The sequence below is a fragment of the Arabidopsis lyrata genome, assembly GCF_000004255.2.
Source record: "Arabidopsis lyrata subsp. lyrata unplaced genomic scaffold ARALYscaffold_6, whole genome shotgun sequence".
NCBI lineage: Eukaryota > Viridiplantae > Streptophyta > Magnoliopsida > Brassicales > Brassicaceae > Arabidopsis > Arabidopsis lyrata.
The window spans coordinates 9,064,341-9,089,608 of NW_003302550.1; the positions used below are offsets into that span (position 1 = coordinate 9,064,341).

Below are 25,268 nucleotides of genomic sequence, written 5' to 3' on the forward strand. Positions count from 1 at the left end.
AAATTCAAAGGCTAAAACGACATTTAATATGAAACGGAGGAAATATAATCTAAATTAAATAAATCTATAAAAATCCCAAATTACTAAATTCTAATCTTTATAATAAATTAAACTACTAAATTCCTATTTACAATTTTTTTTGGAAAAAAATTAAAACCGATATAATAAATAATAAATAAAATCATTCATCCTCTTATTGTTAATTGTAATATTCGACACCACTCGATTCTAAATAAAAAATAAAAGGAAAATTTGAGCCTATAACCATCAAAAATTTAATAATTCAACAAATAACCATAAAAAAATTGGGCTATAATATTTGGCATACATTGTGTAATATATACATATTTACCCTTGTTGTAATACACGTGCCTAACACATCATGTCTTTAACCTCAAACTATCATCTCTTTCTCTTCCTATTTTTTTTTTCTGCAACTTATTTCACGACCGCCATATCTCTCTCCATCATCGCCAAAAAACAGTCAACAACGACACCAACATAATCGTCTATATAAGTCCTCCTCCTTAAGGAGATGATGATGTAATCATCGGTAAAGGTTCGATCGTCCTATTCCGATGTTGTAAAATCTTATCCGATTGCCACTTTGTGTGGATGTAGAAGTCACAGCCATCGCGGAGTATACCATTAAAACGATTTGATTTGGTGGACGAGTTAACCCACTGTCTCGGCCCGCTCCATGACCTTCGAACCTGTGAGTCATGGCAAGTAATCCTCGAAAAGAAAGTTCAATTCCCTATTGCAGCAAAAAGTATAAGGGGTGTAGATAAATATCTAATCAATATAGAAATGAAGGGGTGTAGATAGGAATGAAGGAGAGATAAAGAGAGACAGAGGGGAAGATGAAAATGGAATAGATTTGTTTCAAATGGAATAGATTTGTTTCAAATGGAATAGTATTGTAACTTAATGAAAAATAAATTCTTTTCAATTGTTTTCTTTTTATCTTTTATAAACTTAACCTATATATATATATATATATATATATTTTAACCTTATATTTATATTTTACAAATATTAATTTGAATTCATGATTGTTTAACATGGCAAATTAGGTTTTTCATGTTGTATTATTTTATATCCATTTAACTTGGTTTTTAATTTGGGTTCTCTATGTTGCATCACTTAAGATATAGTGTTTCTTCTTTGTCATGCCGCATGACTCATACAATTATTTAGTATTTTGTATTCTCTACTACCACCATCGTACTATATAGAACACTACAATGTTCTATTCTATTTTTCTAAATAAATTCATTATTTTTAATTTTAAAATTTATTGATATCATCAATTTTAAAAGATATGTTTTGGGTTTGGGTTTAGACGGTTGGATTTAGGGTTTAGTATTTTTAAGTTTAAGTTGATTCAAATATAATTTATAAGAAATAGTATAGTACAACATTTATTTTGTGTGATCCGATATAGTATAACATATGTTTTTTTGTTACAAAGACTATTCACCACGTAAAATGTTTATGTCCGTTTTGAAAAATTCACCCTATGATATATTCAGAAAAAAAATCTAAACTTTTTCTAATAGAACTGAAAATTTTAATTTATTTATTTTTAAGAACTTTTCTCAAAACAAATATGGGGGTAAACGTTTTTTGTTCAAAGTTCAAACCAAAGAAAAATTAAATAACAAAATAAAACTTAAATTCCCCTTCTCTAGCACCTATCACACGTGTACTACACATATGGATTGTTTTGTCATTTTACAATGTCTGATGGTTATTTCCTTTGTTTTCAAAATTAAGGTGCTATATTCTTAATTTGTTTATCAGATTTGGTTATACACTTAAATCACCCAAAATAAAACCATTCATATTTTGTTCAGAAACGGAAAAAAAAAATTTGCTTGCTCTATTAATATTATTTAAATACGTACTACAAACCATTTTATCATTCAGTGCAAATACATTTTTTTCCCCTACCAATAATAAATATCGTTTCTTTTCCTTATAGAAAAAGGAGCCAATAATAAATGGAGTTGACCAGTAAAAATAAACTTCTCTCGTCACGAAAAAGTATAAATACATCTCTCGATTTTTCCTTTTTCTGATTTTAAGCCCAATTGTTTTTGCTTTCTTCTTCACCAACAAAACCCTCTCTGGCTGAAGAAACAACACGATGAATTCTTCCGATATTCCCAATGATTCTCGAGGAAATCGTCGGATCACATCCGATGAAGAAGCCATCGAAGCACTTCTCATGGCAGCGAACGAGGTTGAGAATCGTGATTTACCATTAGGGTTTCAAAATCACGACGTGGAGATGGAGGAAAGAAAAAGCACCGATTTGGATGATGAAGATGAAGCTTATTTAGCAAATTGGCAGAAACAATGGGCTGAAGAACAAGCTGCAAGAAAAAGAAGACATGATTATGAAGTTTCGAGAAATTATAAAGTTGCGAGAACTTTTGCTCTTGATTTGCATTCTGATCTCAAGATTGTTGAAAAAACAGAGGAAGAAGAAGAAGTAATAAGAGATGAAGAAAAAAGTGAGTTTCAGAGAGCTAAAGAATCGATCAAGAAGAGAAGAGAAGAGATCTCTACAACAAGTGATATGGAGATAGATCCGATGACGGTACTAAGGAAAGCTCCTACTCTTGTGGAGCTGAGTGCGAGAGTTCTTGCTCAGAATATTGTAGCTATCAAGTCATTGAAACTTGTTCCTGATCATTTGAGGAAGAAACTCTCGTATCTTGTTAGTGGTTTAGGCAAAGTCGATACACGTCTTATGGAGCTTTTGATTGAGGATTCTCCGAATGAGATTTGCGCGAAGAACTGTGTCGAATTAGAGGAGGATGACTTGATTAAGATCCTCTGTGACTGTGACAGAGTTAGCTTGAAGGTAAATTATAAAATCTCATTGGGAAGTTTGTTAGCTATCTTTTTTTGGTGAAATTTTCAATCTTTTGCAGGTGTTGATTCTTGATCTTTGCGGAAGATCCATTACGGATTACACGATAAGGGAGTTCTTTAAACGCGCTCCTAACGGATTCCCGTCATTAACTACGCTATCTCTTCAAGGAGCGTTCTGTTTAACAGACATTGCATTGTTGTTGATATCGAGTTCATCTCCTCTGCTTCAGTTTATTAACCTCACTGAATGCTCTCTTCTCACTTTCCGCGCTTTGAAGATTCTTGCTGATAAGTTTGGTTCCACTCTTAGAGGGCTTAGCATTGGTGGATGCCAAGGGATTAAATGGTATAAAGGCTTTAGTAGCAGCCTATATAAGTTCGAGAAATTGAACTATCTTTCGGTTGCAGGACTCGATAGTGTTAATGATGGTGTTGTCAGAACGTTCTTTATGTTCCGTAGCTCAAATCTCACTGATCTATCTCTCGCTAATTGCAAGTAAGTTACTCTTCTGAGGCCTTACAAGACCAAATTCATTATCAAGTTTTATGCTGAGAACTTATGTTTTTTTTTTTGCTTTTCTCTATGGTAACTAGTGAGGTTACTGATGATTGCATTTGGCATATTGGGAGGTATTGTAAAAAGCTAGAAGCTCTTGACATCACAGACTTGGATAAATTGACTGATAAGGCATTAGAGTTTATTACAGAGGGTTGCAAATATTTGAGATCACTCAAACTTACAAGTAACGGATTTAGGTTCGTAAAAATCTCATAATTTTGATCTTTTTTTACATAACATTCTTAGAGTGTTCTGAATATCAAATCTATGGGCTTCCTTTGACAGTGACGAAGGTATTGCCGCGTGTCTTGAAGTCTCGGGAGGTTCTCTTAACGAACTTTGCCTAAACAAAGTCCGAAATGTGAGTGTTTTTAGTACCTAGAGTCTCATTCATTTTTAAGATGGTTTTTTCCCCAAGTGTTTAAAGGAGTTTCGTTTGAACAGGTCGGTCCACATACTGCCTTTTCGCTTGCTGAAGCTTGCAAGAGGTTACAATTTTTGGACCTCTCGTGGTGTCGAAGACTCACCCAAGAGGACCTAAGACGAATTTTGAGATGCTGCTCGTCACTTAGATCACTCAAGCTATTTGGATGGACACAGGTATGATATAGTAGATTAAGCTTACACTTGTGCTTTTTTTTTTTTGTTTATGGTGAATTCAACCTTGGGGTGATCTGTTTCAAGTACTTAAAATGGCGGTATTATCATTGTAGGTGGATGATACATTTCTTGAAGAACTTTCAAGATCACACGTTCATATCACCGGATTGAAAATGACTTCACTCTACGCTCACCTTGATAACTTTTACCCAAGTGTAGGTGCCAAGTTCTTCTGATAAATTGACAACTACTGGCGTTGCATATAGCTCTGAATTGATGATGAACAATCTTCATTGTTAGACCAAATTATCTCTGTTGTACAGTTTCATACTAAAAAAAAAGATAGTGATATATGAACATGTTACAATGTCTTTTAGAATCAGCTTTTGGTAAAAAGATTGAACTAAAAGAAAAAGAAAAAGAAAAGCATTAAGCATATGATCCCATGGAATATTTTAGCTGTGTGTGGACACTACTGTTCACTAGAAACAAAGAATCTTCTTTCTCTCTTCTCTTTGTGTGTAAACAGTTAACCTTACCATCTAAGCCGAAACTACCCTGCAACTTATGTTCAGAGTCTTACCAAGAAACAAACCATATTCGTTCAGATCTTTTCTTTTTAACCAGATGAACACCAAGCAAGGATTGTGAAGGAAGTTACTAGTTGGTTTTTAATTTTGTACTGGCATTTATTCCGATGGAAGCGGGATCATCCAGCCCGATGATGGGGAGGTTTACTACGTCCTGGAAACTTTTGGCCATAAGCTTGTCGGTACTAGCCGTGCTCTCACCTCTCTACATCGACAGATTATCAGAGGAAGATCTAGAAGAGGAAGAAGAACTCTTCGGCTTTATGTTTTCCCTCTCTCTGCTTCTTCTCTTGTTGATTTTGGCCATTGCTTTGTCCCTGTATTGTGACCCTAGCTTGACCAGGTTTGATCCTTACTGGATTCACAGGCTATGTGGTTCGTTTGGTGGATTGCTTGTCATCCTCATCCTTCTTGTTTTCGTCTTGATATGCAAAGCCTCTGATTAGAATCTGAGTGAAAGTTGTTTTGACGCCACATATGAAGTAAAATAGCTCATATTTTTGCAAAATTTTACAATATTTCTGTTTATCAGGAGGAACACAACTCTTTTATTCATTTTCTAAAGAAAATTTATACAAAAATTCAGAAATCCAAAGATGCAGAAGAATAAAATTACTAGAAAGGTAGATTTTACATTTGAAGCGCAGAAAAGAGGGGAGTTTTTAGATAGGTTCAGTTCATAGAAGCTGAGCTCGGTCTGTGGTCCTTGTGGCTGCTCAACCTTCTCCTTCTCATCCACTTTGTCTCACTAGAAGATAGAGAAACCGCTCCTTCAGCTGGCGGGAGCTCGCAAGGGAGTGCCATAGCCGAGCTGGTAAAGGCGTTGAGAACAAGGAACGCCAAAATAGGAGACAAATCTAATCCTCCAAGAGGCGGTATGAATCCCCGGAATATGTTCAAGTATGGATCACATAAAGTGCTGAAACAATAGTAACACAAATACACATAATTAGCAATCAACTAGGGCTCTTGGGCAGATCAATCAGGGTTTAACCAATCCTTAAACCTTTTTTTTTTTTTTTTTTTTTTTTTCTTTTCATATCCTTAAACCATTTAGAATGTAGTAGACAGAGTTTATCCAAAATAAACTTCCTCTAATTCAAGCAAAAAGACTACCTTCAACAATGGCGAATATGAAATATATGATCAAGATTTTGTTCCCATGGATCGATCGAAACTTTAAAACCCGGATACGATTCAAAATCATAATGGCATTTTAAGGCAACTTATTACCTGAGGGGGTTAACAATGGCAGGAGGAGCACTCGGGAACCAGGTGAGTACTAGACGGACAACAAGGATGGTGTTATATATGTTGAGGAAATTTATCAACCCATTAGCAACCACCAATCCTGCAACTGAATCTCCAGGCAGAACCGCAGCAAATCCGTGATTAGACATGGCAAACCTTACCCTTGTAGTGTTTTTCAAACGAATCTGAAATGCAACAAAAGGCTCTTCATCTTTAACAACCCAAAACTAGAAGCAAAGGCACACAAAAGCATAACCTGACTTATCCTGAAGCCAAGTTTGATCTTTAATGTTACAAGAAAAGAACCAAAAAAGATCCCAACTTGAGGTCATATATTATTAACAATGTGAAAATGTTATCCAACAAGTGCTAAGTGGTCTACCCAACAATCCCATAGTCTTGGCATATGATCTGAGTTATTAGCGGTTCAAAAATGACCTTTTTTTAGGAACAGAAATTAGATAAATTCACCCATTACAGTACCAATGAGAGCTCAAGCAAGTTTTCAATAGGTTCATTCGGAAACACATAAGTATTTTCTAATCTAATCCACAGAAGAAAGAAGAAGTTACCTCGTCGCACAGAAGGCGAAATTCGGAAGACAAGCGAACCGCTTCCTGAAAGAGAGGGTTTTTAGAGGCGAGGGAATGAAAGAACCCTGAGAATTTCTCAGTAGCAGAGACTAGAGACCGATGAAAGTCTTGAATCAATTTGACGGAGTCTGCAACTGGTGGTAGAAGTAGCAAATTGGGTTTGTTCGAACGCACAAGAGGTGTTTGCGTAAATGCCGAAGAGAGCGATACGAAAAAGTTCGGTATCGGTCCTGAAGGAAAGGGTTTCAAGCTTTTCGTAGCTGGTTCATTCGCACTAACCTCCATTGTAGCAAAGCTTTGAGATGTGAAGTTTCGTACAAGAAGAAGCTTGAGAAGATAAAGTACCTCAAAAAAGCAATATTTCAGGAAGATGACACGTGGCATCGCTGTGTCCCGGAGGCATTAATCCTCTAGTTAAATCAGAAGGTCTTACCTAGTAAAACGATGCGTTTTATGTCTCTCGTTGATTTTTCTGATGACAGCCTGGCTTTTTCAAATTCCACAAAAAATGGCTAATCACTTGTGGTTTGGATATATTCCAAATCCGACGTGTCAATCTTTAGCGATACGCTTTTTAAACGAACCATACGTCCACTAGATTCTTACTTGTATCATCGTGGCTATCGTCGTTGTCTCGCCGGAGAAAATGGCGACCAATCTTCTCAGATGTCCTCTTCCTCCGCCGTCGAGTCTTCATATTCGCCCAAGTAAGTTCCTCGACGTCAAATTCGTGAACCGATGCTTTCCAAGACAGCGCCGTTCTCGTATCCGGCGGCACTGTTCAACACCTGGTTTATTGGTATCAAACTCGGTCGAGATAAGTACTCAATCGTTTGAATCTACGGAATCTTCAATCGAATCTTCAAAATCTGTTACGAGCGACACGCCTATTCTCCTCCAAGTGAGTGGGATGATGTGTGGTGGCTGCGTCGCCCGAGTTAAATCGGTTTTGATGTCTGATGACCGAGTCGCGTCTGCTGTGGTTAACATGCTGACTGAAACAGCGGCGGTGAAGCTTAAACCGGAGGTTGAGGTGACGGCGGATGCGGCGGAGAGTTTAGCTAAGAGATTGACAGAGAGTGGTTTTGAGGCTAAGAGGAGAGTCTCGGGGATGGGAGTGGCGGAGAATGTGAAGAAGTGGAAGGAGATGGTTAGTAAGAAAGAGGACTTGCTTGTTAAGAGCAGGAACCGTGTTGCGTTTGCGTGGACATTGGTGGCTCTGTGTTGCGGGTCTCACACTTCGCATATTCTTCATTCCTTGGGAATTCATATTGCTCATGGTACATTGATTAAAATGCAAAAATTTGTGATGTTAGATGTCTTTTGTTGGATAAAAACGTAGTTTATGACTTTCTCTTGCAACTGATGTTACTAGGAGGGATTTGGGATTTGCTACACAACTCTTACGTGAAAGGTGGTTTGGCAGTTGGAGCTTTGTTGGGACCAGGAAGAGGTTTGCTTTCGTTTAAAATTTTGTTCCTAATCTATAATGCTTACTAGCTAATGCACAATAAGTTTAGTAATTAGTATCATAAGAGAGAGATGACGAAGTAGTCGTTCTGATGCTGTTCTTCAGACTTAGATGTGTTCTACTCTGATTACATACCTGAGCTTTGTTCCAATTCTTCTAAAGGATAATGTTTACCTTGATTGATTAGTCGTTATCATAAGAGAGAAAAGATGAATTTCACACTTCTTAAGTGACTGTGATGGTACCTGCTATTCTTTGAGGTTTCATTAACACTTCAAAGAATGAGAGTGATATTTGAGGCTGTTCGGAAACAAAAATGACTGAAAGAGATAAATGTATATTGTAGATTTGCTGTTTGATGGCATAAAGGCTTTTGGGAAAAGATCACCTAATATGAACTCGTTAGTTGGATTGGGATCTATGGCTGCATTTTCCATCAGTTTGGTGAGTTTTTGTATCCTGTGATTTATTTTTGACTGGTGAGTATCCTATTCTGAAAACCTGCAGTTTTCTGCATTCTGAATTTTCCAGATCTCACTAGTTAATCCAGAACTGGAGTGGGATGCTTCCTTCTTTGAGGAACCGGTGAGTTTCTCTAGCACAAGGGGATGAAAGCCTTTTATTTTTACTTCCACTGCATGCAAAATACAATTTCAATGGTGAATTTCTGATTGATAGCTCTTGTCATTTAGTATGCAGGTCATGCTGCTTGGCTTTGTGCTCCTTGGTCGTTCGTTGGAAGAAAGAGCAAAGCTTAAAGCATCTAGCGATATGAATGAACTATTGGTAAGTTGGACATTTCTTGATTCTCCTCCTAAGATTAACTTTTAGGCGTTTTCCTCCTTTTTTTGACTCGAAACGTGTTTTTGCAGTCACTCATCTCCACTCAGTCAAGACTTGTGATTACTTCATCTGACAATAACACCGCAGCTGATTCTGTACTTTCCTCTGATTCAATTTGCATCAATGTCTCTGTTGATGATATCCGAGTTGGAGACTCGCTGTTGGTTTTGCCTGGTGAAACATTTCCTGTCGATGTAAGTGTTTCTGTCTTTCCGACATCTTACGATTTCCTTAGTTGCTTATCCATGCTGAACTGTCTGATCTTAGCATATATAATTGAGTGGGTTTATGAAAAGAAGTCGTGAAAATCTATTTAAATGGTTGGTAACCATCATTCTGTAATTTTAGGAAATTATATTTCGATTTATGTACTGGGAAAAGAACATTCAGCGCTTCTTGAGATTCAGTAAATTCCACATTCTTCTTTGCACGTTATTATGGATGTGCTTATATTTTCCTTTCTCAAGATAGCTTGGTTATCATTCCTTGTGACTGGTTCGTGCGTGAATTGTCGTAGTGATCATTTTAAATTAATTATTTCGTCATAGGGGAGTGTCCTAGCTGGAAGAAGTGTTGTGGATGAATCTATGCTGACAGGAGAGTCACTTCCCGTGTTTAAAGAAGAAGGCTGCTCAGTTTCAGCGGGAACAATAAACTGGGTAAGTATACGCTAAAACAAAAGTTTATTTTTTTTAAATAGGCTACTTATGGTTTTATTCTTTTAGTGCTTCAACTGATGACACACTTCTCATTTTGGGATATGATCCTCTAGCAATCGTTACTATATTACTGAATGTGAACCACTTTACCTAGGGGGTGCTGTCTAGCTGCACTAACTGTGCTCAGTTACTAAGTTATATTTACATACCGCGATCATGAATAACTGAATTTCACTTTACCTATTTCAGGATGGCCCTCTACGGATCAAAGCTTCTTCCACTGGTTCCAACTCGACGATATCTAAAATTGTCAGAATGGTTAGTGTCTATGAATCTAGAGCCAATGAAATCTAATGAAAGTTACATTGTGTGAGGCCAGTAATCTATGTAATTTGTAGCCGACTTTCCTCCTTGACTACAGAAAGAGAAAAGACAGCAACAAATAGAAATATCATGAATGAGTCACAATCCTACAAATAGTACTCATTTACAAGTTTGTAGCTGAACCTAATTTTATAAGGGAAAGTATGAATGAAATCATGTCAGAACCCTCGGTTCTTCTGTAGTGAGTCTCTAATTCATTCACACCATTTCTTGTCTGCATTTTTAGGTTGAGGATGCACAAGGTAATGCAGCTCCTGTACAGAGGCTGGCAGATGCAATAGCTGGACCCTTCGTCTATACTATAATGTCTTTATCTGCAGTGACGTTTGCCTTCTGGTATGGTCCTCTTCTAATATTTCTTACGGAAATAACACATGAAATTTTTATAAGATTCATATATTTGTTTAGCAGGGCTATGTTTTAGTTATATTATAAAGTGGAAATGTAGAAGTATCAAAGACTCAGTTGTTTTCTTACTTCAGGTATTACGTTGGTTCACACATATTCCCAGATGTTTTACTCAATGATATTGCTGGACCTGATGGAGATGCTCTGGCCTTAAGCCTAAAACTGGCCGTGGATGTCTTGGTGAGTGAACCATGCATGTCAAAGTTATATCTTTCATGTGATAATATCACGGACTAGCCAGACTTAATGACGGAGGAAAATGGTAATTGTGGGGAAAATGTGAATTTCACGAAGCGAATGTAGGATAAAAGAGGGATAGAAAGAAACTTCCGAGATAAAAATTGAGCATAATCAATTTTTTTTTGTCTATCAGGTAGTTTCCTGTCCCTGTGCGCTGGGCCTTGCAACACCAACTGCCATATTAATTGGCACCTCTCTTGGTATGTTATCCAGCGTATTATTTAGCTTGCAGCCTTGCACATAAAACTCTGCAAATCTAGCTGAGAAGAGTAACCTAATTGTGTACAAAGTTTTCCAATTATTAGGAAGATTCGAAAATGACACTGAAGCTACCGATTGTCCCTGCTCTATGTTTCCCTGCTGACTACCCTAGTATATGAACAATTAGTTTTTGGTTTTAGACTTTTGTTGTTGATGGCGACTTTAGATATTACATAAAATTATTAAAAATAGCCTAAATATCATGAAGAATCTCCTTTTTAGTTTCTGTGGTGTCGTACGTGCAGTCCTTGAGGTGATCCTTCATGTTTATAGGGCTAGATAAACATCATATACCTAAAACATTGTAATTAGCAACAATAAATTCGAGATTGTTGAAACTTTCAGCCTAAATATGTCCAGGAGCAAAGCGGGGATATCTTATCAGAGGAGGAGATGTCTTAGAACGTCTGGCTTCCATAGATTGTGTGGCTTTAGACAAGGTATTGCTAAATATTTTGGGCTTTCTATGATCCTCTTCACCCATCTCTCTCTCCGCTATCTCCTTTTTATATGAAGATGGAAAATTCTAGAAAATAAGATAGGTGTATGTGCAATTCCTGTTGCCCCTCAAAGTTGAACAAATCGAGTTATTGTTTCAGACAGGAACTCTTACTGAAGGAAGACCTGTCGTCGCTGGTGTAGCTTCTCTAAGATACGAAGAACAAGAAGTTCTTAAAGTTGCTGCTGCGGTGGAGAAGACAGCAACACACCCAATAGCAAAGGCTATTGTAAACGAGGCAGAATCTCTGAATCTGAAAACTCCAGAAACAAGAGGCCAACTGACAGAACCAGGCTTTGGTACTTTGGCAGAAGTAGATGGACGTTTAGTTGCAGTGGGTTCACTTGAGTGGGTTTCTGATCGTTTCCTCAAAAAGAACGACTCCTCAGACATGGTGAAGCTGGAAAGTTTTTTGGATAATAAATTATCAAACGCATCATCAACGTCTAGGTATTCGAAGACTGTTGTTTACGTTGGCCGTGAAGAAGAAGGGATTATTGGTGCTATTGCAATATCCGATTGCTTACGCCAAGATGCTGCATTTACTGTAGCCAGGTAGTTTTTTCCTTACTTTTAAACTGTCAACATTTTCATAAAACTAAGCAGCCCTGGTTTTTAAATTTTCAAAGTCAGCCTATTAATATGAAATTACTTGCTCTAGTTCTGTATGTGTTCAATTTAAGTGAACCTTCTGGCTTAATCGAACAGAAGTCATCGAGGGTCTCTAAAATTTTGAGTTTGATGTTGTTTGTCTTATTAAAGGCTGCAGGAGAAGGGCATCAAAACAGTCCTCTTATCAGGGGACAGGGAAGGGGCAGTGGCAACTGTGGCAAAGAATGTGGGGATTGAGAGTGAATCAACCAATTATTCTTTGTCTCCGGAAAAGAAATTTGAGTTTATAACTAATCTTCAATCCTCTGGACATCGTGTTGCTATGGTAAGATCTTCAACTAAGGCAAGAATGATTTTTTCGACTTATTTCCTGTGAAAAGTCGATGAAGTCAATTTCTCTAGGTTCATGGTTAATGTGAATCCTAGAAACGGTAACACACCAACTTCGTCGTATATGGATCTTCCCCTCAAAAAAATCATGGAATTGGTGTGTTATTGAAAACGGAATTAATAAGGCTAACGGCATATTTTGTGTGTTTTCAAAGGTTGGGGATGGCATAAACGATGCTCCCTCGTTGGCTCAAGCTGATGTTGGAATAGCTCTAAAGATCGAGGCACAAGAAAACGCTGCATCAAATGCAGCATCCGTCATACTTGTCCGCAACAAACTTTCACATGTAAATACTTCATGAGCCACTTTTCCTCATTCAAGGGACAAGAACCAAACCTGAGAATTTCTCAACTTCAAAATCTAAGCTATATAAGCTCATCACTCGTGTTTTTCTTTTTCTTTTTGTGGTTATAGGTTGTGGATGCACTGAGTCTTGCACAAGCAACTATGTCGAAAGTTTATCAGAATCTAGCATGGGCAATTGCGTATAATGTCATCTCAATCCCTATAGCTGCAGGTGTCTTGCTTCCTCAGTATGATTTCGCCATGACACCTTCCTTATCCGGTATGCGGTCCCGTTCTGATTCCAGTTAATTTGCTTCACTTCCACTCTAATAGATTCAGACAATCCAATAATATATCATGGTTACCTACCATTAATTTGATTTCAGGTGGACTAATGGCATTGAGCTCGATCTTCGTCGTTTCAAATTCATTACTTCTCCAGCTCCATAAATCTGAGACAAGTGGAAACAGCTTGTGATCGGCTCACCACAGCAGAAGAATGAAGGTTTTGTATATCCTGCTCTTTTGGAGGTTGTTTGTTGTTAAGCAATATAGCGATTATGTACCTTGTATTATTCATGAATGTGAGGTTATCCATAACTATACGTAGATATAGATCTTAACTTGAGCATATATTTTACCCCCTTTTTTTCTTTTGAAATAGGCTGTGTATATTTGACCATTTTCGGTCGTTTGTTGGACTTATTTAAGGAAACGACTTTCTTTTTTTTCCTTCTAGGTTTCTTTGAAATTCAACGACAACATCTCACCAACAAAATCCACTTCCAGTTTGGTAATAAATCAGGTCCATAAAAGCACAGAAAAAAAAAGGAAAGAGTGGATTGACGAAAAAAAAAAAAGAGGAAGAGTGGACACAAATGCATCTTCGTATAAATGTACTTCGGGAGGCTGAGTGGATAGGACTCAAACCACTTATCACCAGACATAAAACCTTATTAATTACTACTTGCATATAATAAACAAATATAGAAAATTTCAATTTCATATGGTTTTAGGCTTTTAGTTTTAGCTTTTAAAACTTAGATAAGAACAAATAAAGAAGAATGTTGGACTTTCCACACATAGATAACAGATATCAATATGACAAAGATTTTGGAAGAAATCTAATTGATAGAATAAAAAACCAAAATGGAAAATAAAGATATGGATCCATTCATAAGTATTGAAAGTTGAAACTCTTCTATACACATTCTCCGGATGTTGTTACTACTTCGAAACTATAAAAATTTAACAAAATCATAATTTCCTACGAGTCATTAAACCCAATCCCACTCGCCGTCGCCGGAAAACACCTCGGAAAATCCGCCACAGAATGCGATCTCCAGGCACAAAAACCCAACGACGACTGAGACGACGTCAAATTACCAAAAGACCCTTGACTCCTAGGATACAAGGGAGGAAGCTTCTTCATCTGAAGTTGATGATGTCTCTGCCTCGGCGGAGATCCAGATGTCGTCGGACTTGATCCCGGCGACGAGTCTCCTCCTGATAAAGATCCTTCTCCGGTCATCACACCAGCCGCAACCGCCATAGCAAGCGTCAAAGCACTTCTGCTAGAACTCATAACGTGTTTCTTCGAGATCCCGCCACGTGGAGTCGTCTTGTTATTCTCCCAAATCTGATGGCAGAGAAGATTCCTCCTCCTCCGACTGTACGGATTCTCCGGCTTCGCTAAATCTTTCATCGACGAAGAAGAAGTCAACGCCGACGCTGCCTCCGCCGCTAAATTAGTAAAAGACTTTGACTTTCCATTGTAATACTTCGATATCCCTTTCCTACACAAAACAAAATTGATCCCAAATTCGTAAATTTTCTCAAGAATCAAACACAAAAAATATCGAATTTAGAAGTTTCAAGTCTTAAAAATCGTTACTTTACTCAAATTCGAAATCTTTCTCAAACAAAAAAAAAAAAAAAAAGAAGAGTCAGATTTCTCACCTAACAGGTAAAACTTGTTCGAGAGACTCCATCATTTCAAGAGGACCTTTATACGGAGACTCAACTTCATTCTCTCCGGCGTCATCTCCACCGTCCTCTGAAGATTTCTGACCGTCGTCGCTATTCCTCCCAATGGAAGAAGAAGCAGAAGAAGAAGGAGAAGAGGAAGAGTCAGACGGGGACGGAGAGAACCAACTACGCATCGCCGGGGATTCATCAGAATTATCGCCGGAGATATTAAACTCATAAGATTCAACACTATCCATCGCTAGTAGAAAATCTTGGAACTTTCTCTAATAAATCACACAATACAAATACAGGAGAAAGAAAGAGAAGAGAAAGATGAGAGCTTTATAATGTGATCTTCTTGTCTATGTGCTCTGGTTGTTTCGTAATAACATTAAATGCTAGTGAAAACAAAAAAGGAATTATTTAAATATTTATCACGTTGTTGTTTACTACTTTTCTCATTAAAATTTAAAATGGAAGAAGATAAGTAAAAAGTTTTGAGGAGGGGACAGAAGAAACTGTTGGCTTAACCTTATCCTCATCCACGCACTCTGCATGGAGTTCTCACCTTATTTTTTTTATTTTTTTTATTGTTTCGTCGTCATACTTTTCTTTTTCACATTTTAAACCCCATAACTGTTGTTGTCACCCCAATATACAAGGTTTGGGACTTTGTGTTGATTATTTTGATGAGATATGCTAGGACCAGTTTAGATTTATTTGGCTGATTATTGTGGCATTTATAGATAACTATTGATTTATTTTGTATACCTTCTTATACCAATTTTCAATTTAAATTTTTTTTATATATATACCAAAAATACAATATATATATATATATATATCCTTTATTATATAAAACAGAAGTCCATATGCAATTGTGGTTGCGACACGTATCATCCTCAGTTTTTAAATATAATTATTTTAGTTTTTAATATTTCTTTATCAGTAATTTTTTTGTACGTAAAAAAAAATCATCCACTATCTGAAGTTTTTGTTTTCCACGATCATAAGATGAATTTTCCACTTTCACATATTTTGTCAACTATTTTTCTACAAATCACCATTATATATATTACAATTAGGGGTGTCAAAATGGATAAACCAATTCAAATCAATCCATAATCCAATGAGTTTAGGCTTAAATGGTTTATGGGTTGATCCAACTCATTTGTTAAATGGATTGAGTCAATCCATTAATCCCATTATTTGATGGTTTAATGGTTAATTGAGTTGATCCATGAAAATAAAATAATTAATTAATTAATAATTATTATCATCATATAATATTACAAATAATATTTAATGATATAAATGAATTATGATATCACGTTTTTGGCGAGAAATCACAGAATCACGTTTTTGTAGGAAAATCCGGAATCACGTTTTTGGCGGGAGAAAATACGGAATCACGTTTTTGGCGGGAAAATGGGGACATTTTCGTTGGAAAAATGCGGAATCACGTTTTTGGCGGGAAAATTACGGAATTATGTTTTTGGCGGAAAAATGTGAAATTGCGTTTTTGGCGGAAAAATTACGGAATTATGTTTTTGGCGGGAAAATGTGAAATCATTTTTGGCGGGAAAATCACGAATTCACATTTTGGCGGGAAAAATACGGAATCACAGTTTTGGTGGGAAAAATAGAAAATCACGTTTTTGGCGGGAAAATGTGAAATCATTTTTTGGCGGGAAAATCACGTTTTTGGCGGGAAAATCACGAATTCACATTTTGGCGGGAAAAATACGGAATCACGGTTTTGGTGGGAAAAATAAGAAATCACGTTTTTGGCGGAAAAATGTGAAATCATTTTTTGGCGGGAAAATCACGAATTCACATTTTGGCGGGAAAAATACGGAATCACGGTTTTGGTGGGAAAAATAGGAAATCACGTTTTTGGCGGGAAAAATCACGAATTAACATTTTGGCGGGAAAATGCAGAATAACGATTTTGGCGGGAAAATACGTAATCATATTTTTGGCGGGAAAATGCTAAATCTCGTTCTTGGGAGAAAAAATTATGGAATTGCGTTTTTGGCGGGAAAATGTTGAATCACGTTTTGGCGGAAAAATTTATTTCATGGTTTTAATAGTTAAATCATGTTTACTTTGGTTTACTAAAATCGGTTTACACATTTGATTTGGTTATATTTGGTTTACACATTTGATTTAGAATGTTTAATCTTTATTGGTTTGGTTATGAGTAATCCATTAATCCATTCTAACATAAACCATTTCAATTCAATTCATTAAACTCACTAATCCATTAAATCCATTAATCCATTAAAATCCAAATTTCTCATTCATTATATCCATGGATTGGATTGGTTTGGATTGATCCATTAACTTTTATCCATTTTGACACCCCTAATTACAATCAATTACTCAAGTATAAAAATTGTTCCTCCACGCAACTTCTTCATCTACCATTGAATATGTAAAGAAAATTGTAGTTATTAAACCAAAGTTTTTAACCGTCCCCAATCCTTCAACAATTCATGTTTCATCATTATCGTTTGTTCAATCCAACCTTTCATCATCGCATTGGCCATCTTCTTTCTCTACTAAAAAGGTGATTCATGTTCATCCATTCACCTTCTTCAAATCTCTATAGAATTAGATTTTTTTTTAGATCTAGCAGTTATTTTTTTGATTTGTGATTTTGTTTTGTTAATTTGATTACAGGTATGATTGTGAATGAAAGGAAGAGAGAGTGTCTCAGAGAAAACGGAGAATAACGTGAATGATCGGTTTCATGTATTTTCTTATACTATTCTCTCAACATTTGCCTTTGCATCATATTATCTTTCTTTGATAAAAAATAACTCTGCAATTTATCTATCTTTTTCAAATTTGAATTTATTTTAAAGATTTTCATAGCACACAAAAATCAATGAATAATATATTTTAAAATTAAACTATAGTTGTGACCCTGCATAACAGGGACCAAAATAGTAGTAAATTCTCTCAACATTTGCCTTTGCATCATATGTAAAATAGAGAAATGAATCAATGAACAAAACAATTATGATCATAAAAATCGTATTTGTATTAAAAATTTAAAAATAGAAATATATTTCCTCCTACATAAAAAAAGGCTTATCTTCTTTTATTTCAATTCTGACAAAAGTATATAAAATATTAAATATAATGATTTTAATTGGTAGATCTTAAATAATTTGAAAAAAAAGAGAGAATAAATAAATAAAATAGAATAAAAGTGAAAATTAGCATAACAATTTTTCTGTTCAACTACTTTGATCAATAATCTTCGTTAAAATATTACTCCTTCTGTTTCATAAAAAGTGTTATTCTAGCATTTTCACACAAATTAAGAAAAGTAAACAAATTTCATTTCTACCCCTTATTAATACACTAAATAATATCCTCTGTCTAATTTATAAGCTGAAATAGTGAGGATAAATAAGAGAATTCGTCTTTAACACTGTATTGAAAACACAACACTCTTTCTGAAACGAGATTAAATCTTAAAACGATACTCTTTGTGAAACGAAGAAAGTATTATTATTACATTGTTATAGCCAATAATTTTTATAACTTGAAATAATAAATAGTACACATGATCAGTCCCGGCTTAATATATTTGAGAGCCTTAAGGCAAAAAAAATTTTTTTGGCCTATTATTATATACAAATAGAAAATTTACTTAATTTTTAAAAATTTTGCGGAGTTTTTATAGTAAAAATTGTTATTTTAAAAATTTTGGGCCTTTTTATACATTTTCTTATAAATAATAAGGCTTCTTAAAATATAATTCTCATATTAATAATATTTAAAAAAAATATTTGGACCTTTTTATATGTAAAATTTTTTTATAAAAAAAAAAAGCTCCGGGCCGTCGCACTTCCGCCCTACCCATCTGAGCCGGGGCTGCACATGATAATGATAATTTTTAGTTTTTTACAGTCTATACGAGAGTTTAGGGGCGACTCAAACAGATTTAAAAAATCTAGGGACCATTTGCCAAACCTGCCTCGTAAACCAATAATATTATTCGATACTTTTTTAAGTTCGCGGGAATATCCATGGAAGGTTGACACGTGGAGATTTGATGACCGTTGCGGCTGGATAGGAACTATCTAAAGGAGGGATGAATGTGACGTGGCGATGACGAGGTGGTCATCTTTTTTATTTTATTTTATGGGAAACGGTGAGACTTATCCACACATCGAACATGGGACCCACCATAAATTTCTTCCAGCCGACAGTATTTCCTCTTCCTGTCGATTTTTTATTTAATTCTTTATTGAGGAAAACTTTCTTCCAGCCGAATAATTTGTTTCAAATTATGGCAAAAGGTTTGTTTCACATTTAATTATCAAATGTCCTCCTCCTTACCAGTTACCAGTTTTGGAAGATTTATGTTTATCTTCTTCTAGATTCGGTTCATTATTTTATGTTCTAATTTTTTTGAAGATTTTGTCATTATTACTTTTATAGGTGGAAGTGTGGAACGCAAAAAACCTGATACAATAATGACCGATTATGCCACTTCGGCAAGTTATCAACGAAAATCCACAGTAAAAATATGTATACTGTTTTTATTCTAAAAGTAAGGAATAAACAAATTATACTTCAAGCTTAGTTTATTTCAAACTTAATGGAAAAATTGATATGAAACTTCATTGTAATACAGATTTGAAAATTCTTCTAGTCAAAACCCTTTCTCTTTCGCCAATTTTTCTTCTCTGAAAGAATCAAGAGGACATAAGAATCCATTTATTACATAAAACCAAAAGAAGACAAAAAATACTTTGGTAAAACAAAAGATAGAAGAAGAGTCGCTAGGGTTGTTGAATTGGTTGCGTAAAGCATATTTCAAATTCGAAACCGCGCGTATCAACATAGGATCTCATCAGGATCAATGGGGGTCCTCCTTTAGCCCTCATTTATAGACCCACTCTCATTTCGATTTTCGCTTTTCGCTTTTCCATAAATATTTCCAAATCTATCGTGTCTAAACCACTTACCCCACTCATTGTTGTTGCCCCCACCTTCTTGTCCGTCCGTTCACGTGGCGTTGCCTCACCCCATTCATTTCATTTTTGTTATCCCATCCAGATAGGCACAACCCATTTCATTTGTCGTTTATATTTATATACCTAACATCTTTTGCTTGCTTGTTAGTTTACACAATCAACTGTAGTGGACTGTGCCAACTTCATATTCAACATCAGCTTGAGAGGGAAGCTCTTGGCCAATACTATTATATGAAATTTGGTTTTGCCTATTTCGTTCCTTATCTCTTAAATTTTAACACACGTTTTCGCTTACCAATGCCTCTGTCTATGATACTTTGAGGAATATGTTTCTGGAGGAATGTTACGTTCTTGTAAATAAATAAAAAACAAGGGTCGAGAGGAATTCATGCTTTTAGAGAGTTGTAGATGAAATCATTCAATGACAATGAACGACATCCCCGTGACATGCCACAAATCAACTTCTAGCATCCGTTTTGTTAATAATTAACGCCTTCAACACAAGCGTGTTTTCTTCTGGTGGTGCCCTCCTAGGTTCATTCAGTCTGAAGGGTGTTGAAACCTAGCTCTCTCGTTCGATTCCTTGCGAGGAGCTATAATTTTACCCACCCTGGTCTTTAGTCCATGGAGACTTACGGGCTTTCTCCCGAACTTGGCGGATATTTAAAAAAAAAAAAAGCCTTTAAGATCATAACTCAACTTCAAGTATCTAAAGTTCCGTTCTAGCCATGGTTCGGTCTATTATAATTATAACTTTATAAGCCTTAGAGCCAAAGAAATTCTAATTCAGTTGACCCTTATCTTAAATATAAATTCTAGAAAATGGTTTTTATATGAAATGTTTTTTTAGCTAGCCCTGGTGAAAGCAATCAAACGGAAGTAGCCAAAGCCTTTTTGTTTTATTAAAATTGGCAATGGACCATGCATGAGTCTGGATTGTTCTGTCCTACCCACTTGGATCGTGTCTGATCCTCACTATGTCTAGTTTATTTGAACAACTCGGTATTGGGCTTCAGTCTTATGACTTATTCGATATTGGGTTATAAAAATACTCTTAACCAAAATACTTGCCTTCATCACTTTATTAGTTAGGCGATTTGACAACTTGGAACTAAGCAGACATTTACCTAAAGATGCATTTTCCAATATCCAAAAGAAGAGTTGTAGAGTTTGGATTGGACGCCGTATTTGGCGCAAACAAAACAAAAAAAATATTATTATTACTCTTACTTTGGCCAAAACCTATAAAAGTGGAGTAAATCTTTACTCTATAAAAGACGAACATAAATTTTAAGTTAGAATTGATCTTTGTTTTTAGGTGCTTTTTTCTTCCTACCGATTTACTTTAACTTTATCTCAATCACACCCGTGTCTTTTATCAAAGAAAAAAAAAGAATTGTAGTGAATCTTCGAAGTAGAGTTCTGACCAGATAAAATGTAGCAATTGATTGGGTTCTTGTTTGTAAGCAAGCTTAGAAGCTCCATACGGCGGATTTTGCAGAAAAACTTTTGCTTTTGTTCGAACCTAATAGTGTACGTCATATATCTCAAACAAAAGTAAAACAAATATCCATAATCCATCATGTATATGATCACGTAGTTTTTTTTATGGTAGTTCAAAAGATATACATTTTAATTACGCGTTTATGTTGAATTCATTTTCTGGACGTTGTCTAATCAAACATCATGGAGTAATAATGTTACAAATTTTCTCAAATGTATTTGAAACTGTACATAAACACTTCTAACATGGACGATATCAGAAAATTTTGTAATTCATAGTTTAATATGGATGTTATATCTATAGTGAAGGAGATGTAGGTAATAAGAAAGACATGACAATGCCATTGAATTCTTTGGGCTTTTCCGTTTGAGGTATATGTGATGTCTTTTGTATAATTTTTAGCGTCGTCTTAATCCCCAACATCCTGGTAAATATATAAAAAAACAAACACACGAATATGAATAACCCATTACTACCTTGGTTCCAAACTAGTTCTCAAAGCACTCTTCGTTTTTTCTAGCATAGATATTGGTTACTCATTAACTTTAGTTAGATCAAAATCTAGATGGAAATAGTCAAGGGTCTCACTCTTTGAGGTCATGTGCCATTTTTAAAGGAAAAACTTGATCTTGCTCCCCCCATATCAGCATTACGTCCTGCATATGATTCATACTTTTTACTTACAGACATTTTCTATATTTATAAAGAATTAATTACGGATTTTGCTCTTTTTTATAATGGCATTTATGGATTTTGTCTTTTTTTGAATAATTTATGGATTTTACCCTTTTTTAGGCTCCAAAAATATGATTTAACATGCGTTTCATTCGTTATGTTTGGGTTTAGTCGGTTCCAGTTGTTCTTAGGGTTTAGTATTTGGTATAATGTACGTATTTTTGCAAAAAAAAATCATAAATACGTACATTTTTAAGTGTTAAAAAGGACAAAGTCCATAAATTATTTAAAAAAAGACAAAATCCATAAATGCCATTATAAAAAGGGCAAAATCCGTAATAATCCCTATTTATAAATCATTCAATTTTAATCAATGATATCACTGTAAACTTTGATGTAATGCAAAATGCATATAAAATACTCCGTATTTAGAAACCCCACTATATAATTCAATAACTAATAAAAGTAGTGATGGCGATTGGCGAACCTGTTGAATTGGAGAAACGTTTGTTTTGTCATCCTTCCCAATACTCAGCCCCTCGAGAAGTTCTGCTTTTTCCTCTCTCTTCTCCGAATACATTTTCTGTGGTTTCTCAATTATTATATATCAATCATGTTAGCTATACACTCTTCTTTCAATAACTATATAATTGTATTTTATCATTTAAAATTATAAATTTGAGTAATATCTGTCCTTCTTTGGGAGCTACAAGGCCATCCGTTCTTTATTATACCCAATTCTATACTAGCCTTACTGTTGAGTGTTGACCCCAAAAAAAAAAAAAAAAAAAAACTATCATTACTAATTACAATAACCAAATGAAAGTGACAACTTTCTTTAACTAATCAGTCTTGATAAAGATAAACAAGTGGAGTGCATCTTTGTACTCCACTACTTTCATCTGTTTTCGTGTAATATAGAAATTTGCAATAAGTGTGAGTTTTATTTGTTTTTCGAATGAAATATTGTTCTATATTTCCATATAAACATAGAAATTACACAAGAAATTAAAAATGAACTTAACCTTCCAATAAAATCAATTACTTAGAACAAGAAGAAAATTTGACGACATAAAAACACTTGGAACAAGGAAATTATGAATATAATTAACATATAAAAATAGTTTGTGTTAGTATCAATGATGCGTCATCATCTTGTACACATTGCAAAATATTGTTAATCCACGTTGCCGAAAAAAAACAAAACTAACATCTTGCTTTATTTTTTATTTATGAAAAACGTACACTGTCCCTTGGGGGACATTCGATAAAATTGGAACGATACAGAGAAAAACGTACACTTTTATAAAATAGATGGATTAATTAGTTATAAGTTTTCGAATTAATAGACTGTTTGTTTTCGGATTTAAAAACTTTTGTTGAAATTCCGAGGAAACTTTAAGATTTTCGTTGGTGGGATTTTCCTTAAAAAGGAGAAATAAATAAAAGATACCTGGCAAAAGTCGTTCAAGACAAAATCTGGGACATAATCGAGTCTCTTAGAAGAAACCATCCCAGAAGTTCTCCTAAGATCTGTCGCAGAAGCAGGAAGCATCACCTCCTTGATACCGTGGCATTTAGCCCTCGCGATAAATGCCTCGTTGTCACTCCGCCGCAAATTAACACCGGAACTCGCAAGCACCACCTTCTCCACTTTCTCCGGAAACATTTTCGCCATGTTATACGCCACGAAACCGCCGTAGCTCGTACCAATGACGCTGAACCTCTCGACCTCGAGCTTCTCCATAAGCTTCCCCATGCACAACGCCTGAAACATCTCCGACCGGTTCTCGCCGGAGGAAGAGGAGCCACCGAAGAAGACAAGGTCGGGGACGTAGAGACGAAAGAATTGGGAGAATGGCTTTACCTGATGGCTCCATTGCCATACAGCGGAAGGGCCAAAACCGTGGAGGAGGAGGAGCGACGGTTTTTGTGTATTTTCCGACGATGAAGACGGTGGTGGTCCCCAGAACTGTATGGTGGTTTCGGAGTCGATGGACAGTGTTTGTAAGGAGAGACCAGCGGAGGAGAATCTCCGGCGGAGTAGTGCCTCAACGAATTTTGCGACGCTTAGAAACGAGGGAGCCATGTTTTTGTAGAGTGCTAGAAAACAAAACAATAATTAAGCTTTTTGATTATTATCGGAGAAAGATAGGAATACTAAAGAGTAAAGAGAACGAGTATCCTTTCGGAAAAAATATCTGTTTCCCATTTGTGGGCTTAAGACCTTCTTTTTCAACTAGTGTATTCCATTAGGGTGAAAAGAGAATTTTTGATTAAAAAACAAGTTTCTCGTTTGTGTGGTAGACCACTTTTCGCAGCCGTCACATATTTTCAGATCTAATCTTGCTCGTTTTTCTTGTTTGTTCTTCTGAGTTCATTTGATAATTTTTGAGTTTGTCTGAAGAGTGTTCTGTTCGGTGGGGTTTTATAAGGTTGATAGATTTGCTGTCCGGAGTGGTGTTTGGTTCGTTCCCGACTTCAAGTTCGTGTTTGGTTCGTTCCCGACTTCAAGTTCGCGACTTCAAGTTCGTGTTTGTTTTGTTCCCGACTTCAAGTTCGCGTTTGGTTCGTGGTTTTTTCTGAGAAATCAAAATATGTCTGCAGCTATGGATAAGGCTATGTTGGCTATGACTTTGGAAGAAGAAGAGGAAGAAGAAATTCCTTTTGAGATGCCGGATCTGCCCGAGTTTTCTTCGTGCGAGAGAAATGTTTTAAGTCTCGTTGGTAGACTCTTGAATCCTGAATGTCAAGTGATGAAACATCTCATTAGAGACATGCCGCGGAAGTGGCAGAAATTGGGGAAAGTAAGAGGAGTAGCGCTTACTAGTGAGAAATTTCAGTTTATTTTCAATTCTGAGTATGATCTCTTAGATGTGTTGAATAAAGGGGCTCATACCTATAATGAGTGGTCGATTGTGGTGGATAGATGGTATGAGTATCCCCCAGAGAATTACTTGATGTTCATGCCTATTTGGGTTCAGATTTGGAACCTTCCAATCAACCATTACACTTTTCAGGCCATATCTTCGCTGGGAGATCTGATTGGCCAAGTCACTGAGGTTGCTTTTGATCCAGATGTGCCACAAGTTCTGGAATTTGTTAGAGTCAAAGTTCTTTTCGATATCTCAAGACCTTTACGACGATCCAAAGTGATAAACATGAAAGGTGGATCCACTGTGGTTCGTTTTGAGTATGAAAGAGTACAAAAGAGGTGTTATGAAATGCCAAAGGTTAACGCATGAAAGAGAGGCTTGCCCTATTTTTCTCAAAAGAGGTCAAGAGGCTGCAGCAGCTAGAAGAATGGGTAAACCGGTGGAGAAGATTAAGAAGCCCCCAGTACTGAAAGATTCAGATCCTTTGTTTGGCGTCTTGAGAGAAGAACAAGTTGGCGTTGATGTTTCTACTGGTAGGCCGAGAATAGCAGCTGAAGTTCTAGAAGGTATGAGGCAATACCTTCTGATGGCCAATGGAGAAGATATTTCTGTTAAGGTGGCAAGAGTGAAGAAAACAGTGGGGGAAGCTGAAAAAGATCCCATTGCTAAAAAATCTGTTTTGAGATTGGAACCTCTTCCTATTTTGCATTTGG

At 35.9% G+C, this 25,268-nt stretch overlaps 6 protein-coding genes and 1 long non-coding RNA gene across 7 annotated transcripts; 4 read left to right on the forward strand and 3 right to left on the reverse strand.

The window, feature by feature from the left end:
* The first annotated feature begins 2,074 nt into the window (after positions 1-2,074).
* On the forward strand, positions 2,075-4,421 carry LOC9308046 (F-box/LRR-repeat protein 20). Its single transcript, XM_021023465.1, has 6 exons — positions 2,075-2,875; positions 2,946-3,382; positions 3,481-3,642; positions 3,731-3,806; positions 3,890-4,045; positions 4,159-4,421. The coding sequence occupies exons 1-6, from the start codon at positions 2,153-2,155 to the stop codon at positions 4,279-4,281; spliced, it is 1,677 nt and encodes a 558-aa protein (XP_020879124.1). The 5' UTR covers positions 2,075-2,152; the 3' UTR covers positions 4,282-4,421.
* Positions 4,422-4,520: 99 nt separating this feature from the next.
* On the forward strand, positions 4,521-5,210 carry LOC9308047. The gene has a single exon (XM_002871932.2). It carries the CDS (start codon positions 4,743-4,745, stop codon positions 5,079-5,081), a length of 339 nt encoding a protein of 112 aa, XP_002871978.2. The 5' UTR covers positions 4,521-4,742; the 3' UTR covers positions 5,082-5,210.
* LOC9308048 (ylmG homolog protein 2, chloroplastic) lies at positions 5,160-6,874 on the reverse strand. The gene is made up of 3 exons (XM_002873989.2): positions 6,459-6,874; positions 5,869-6,071; positions 5,160-5,554 (listed from the first exon to the last, which is right to left on the reverse strand). The coding sequence occupies exons 1-3, from the start codon at positions 6,861-6,863 to the stop codon at positions 5,308-5,310; spliced, it is 855 nt and encodes a 284-aa protein (XP_002874035.2). The 5' UTR covers positions 6,864-6,874; the 3' UTR covers positions 5,160-5,307.
* A 152-nt stretch (positions 6,875-7,026) lies between these two features.
* LOC9310103 (copper-transporting ATPase PAA2, chloroplastic) lies at positions 7,027-13,264 on the forward strand. The gene is made up of 17 exons (XM_002871933.2): positions 7,027-7,759; positions 7,855-7,932; positions 8,297-8,394; positions 8,482-8,535; positions 8,650-8,736; positions 8,823-8,987; positions 9,342-9,452; positions 9,702-9,770; positions 10,063-10,172; positions 10,319-10,424; positions 10,618-10,684; positions 11,106-11,185; positions 11,345-11,799; positions 12,007-12,181; positions 12,402-12,533; positions 12,662-12,812; positions 12,919-13,264. The coding sequence occupies exons 1-17, from the start codon at positions 7,126-7,128 to the stop codon at positions 13,008-13,010; spliced, it is 2,664 nt and encodes an 887-aa protein (XP_002871979.1). The 5' UTR covers positions 7,027-7,125; the 3' UTR covers positions 13,011-13,264.
* Positions 13,265-13,681: 417 nt separating this feature from the next.
* LOC9308049 lies at positions 13,682-15,175 on the reverse strand. The gene is made up of 2 exons (XM_002873990.2): positions 14,492-15,175; positions 13,682-14,328 (listed from the first exon to the last, which is right to left on the reverse strand). The coding sequence occupies exons 1-2, from the start codon at positions 14,755-14,757 to the stop codon at positions 13,800-13,802; spliced, it is 795 nt and encodes a 264-aa protein (XP_002874036.1). The 5' UTR covers positions 14,758-15,175; the 3' UTR covers positions 13,682-13,799.
* Positions 15,176-16,876: 1,701 nt separating this feature from the next.
* On the forward strand, positions 16,877-19,158 carry LOC110227814. Its single transcript, XR_002331499.1, has 3 exons — positions 16,877-17,072; positions 17,186-17,257; positions 18,428-19,158. It is a non-coding gene; the product is annotated as an uncharacterized LOC110227814 (long non-coding RNA).
* A 2,040-nt stretch (positions 19,159-21,198) lies between these two features.
* LOC9310104 (putative 2-succinyl-6-hydroxy-2,4-cyclohexadiene-1-carboxylate synthase) lies at positions 21,199-23,861 on the reverse strand. Its single transcript, XM_021023511.1, has 4 exons — positions 23,133-23,861; positions 22,167-22,262; positions 21,593-21,660; positions 21,199-21,428 (listed from the first exon to the last, which is right to left on the reverse strand). The coding sequence occupies exons 1-4, from the start codon at positions 23,766-23,768 to the stop codon at positions 21,302-21,304; spliced, it is 927 nt and encodes a 308-aa protein (XP_020879170.1). The 5' UTR covers positions 23,769-23,861; the 3' UTR covers positions 21,199-21,301.
* Between the last annotated feature and the right edge of the window lie 1,407 nt (positions 23,862-25,268).

Bases quoted from the DNA above. Each gene is read 5' to 3' on its own strand.
- LOC9308046 (XM_021023465.1), top strand. From the start codon at position 2,153: ATGAATTCTTCCGATATTCCCAATGATTCTCGAGGAAATCGTCGGATC. The intron at 3,643-3,730 runs GTTCGTAAAAAT...TTCCTTTGACAG, and splicing joins CTTACAAGTAACGGATTTAG to TGACGAAGGTATTGCCGCGT. The intron at 3,807-3,889 runs GTGAGTGTTTTT...TCGTTTGAACAG, and splicing joins GCCTAAACAAAGTCCGAAAT to GTCGGTCCACATACTGCCTT.
- LOC9308047 (XM_002871932.2), top strand. From the start codon at position 4,743: ATGGAAGCGGGATCATCCAGCCCGATGATGGGGAGGTTTACTACGTCC.
- LOC9308048 (XM_002873989.2), bottom strand. From the start codon at position 6,863: ATGCCACGTGTCATCTTCCTGAAATATTGCTTTTTTGAGGTACTTTAT. The intron at 6,072-6,458 runs GTAACTTCTTCT...GTTGCATTTCAG, and splicing joins TTCGCCTTCTGTGCGACGAG to ATTCGTTTGAAAAACACTAC. The intron at 5,555-5,868 runs GTAATAAGTTGC...CTATTGTTTCAG, and splicing joins GCCATTGTTAACCCCCTCAG to CACTTTATGTGATCCATACT.
- LOC9310103 (XM_002871933.2), top strand. From the start codon at position 7,126: ATGGCGACCAATCTTCTCAGATGTCCTCTTCCTCCGCCGTCGAGTCTT. The intron at 8,737-8,822 runs GTAAGTTGGACA...GTGTTTTTGCAG, and splicing joins GCGATATGAATGAACTATTG to TCACTCATCTCCACTCAGTC. The intron at 10,685-11,105 runs GTATGTTATCCA...AAATATGTCCAG, and splicing joins ATTAATTGGCACCTCTCTTG to GAGCAAAGCGGGGATATCTT.
- LOC9308049 (XM_002873990.2), bottom strand. From the start codon at position 14,757: ATGGATAGTGTTGAATCTTATGAGTTTAATATCTCCGGCGATAATTCT. The intron at 14,329-14,491 runs GTGAGAAATCTG...TGTTTTGTGTAG, and splicing joins GAACAAGTTTTACCTGTTAG to GAAAGGGATATCGAAGTATT.
- LOC9310104 (XM_021023511.1), bottom strand. From the start codon at position 23,768: ATGGCTCCCTCGTTTCTAAGCGTCGCAAAATTCGTTGAGGCACTACTC. The intron at 22,263-23,132 runs GTATCTTTTATT...GAGAAACCACAG, and splicing joins TCTTGAACGACTTTTGCCAG to AAAATGTATTCGGAGAAGAG. The intron at 21,429-21,592 runs GTGAGACCCTTG...TATATTTACCAG, and splicing joins ATGGCACATGACCTCAAAGA to GATGTTGGGGATTAAGACGA.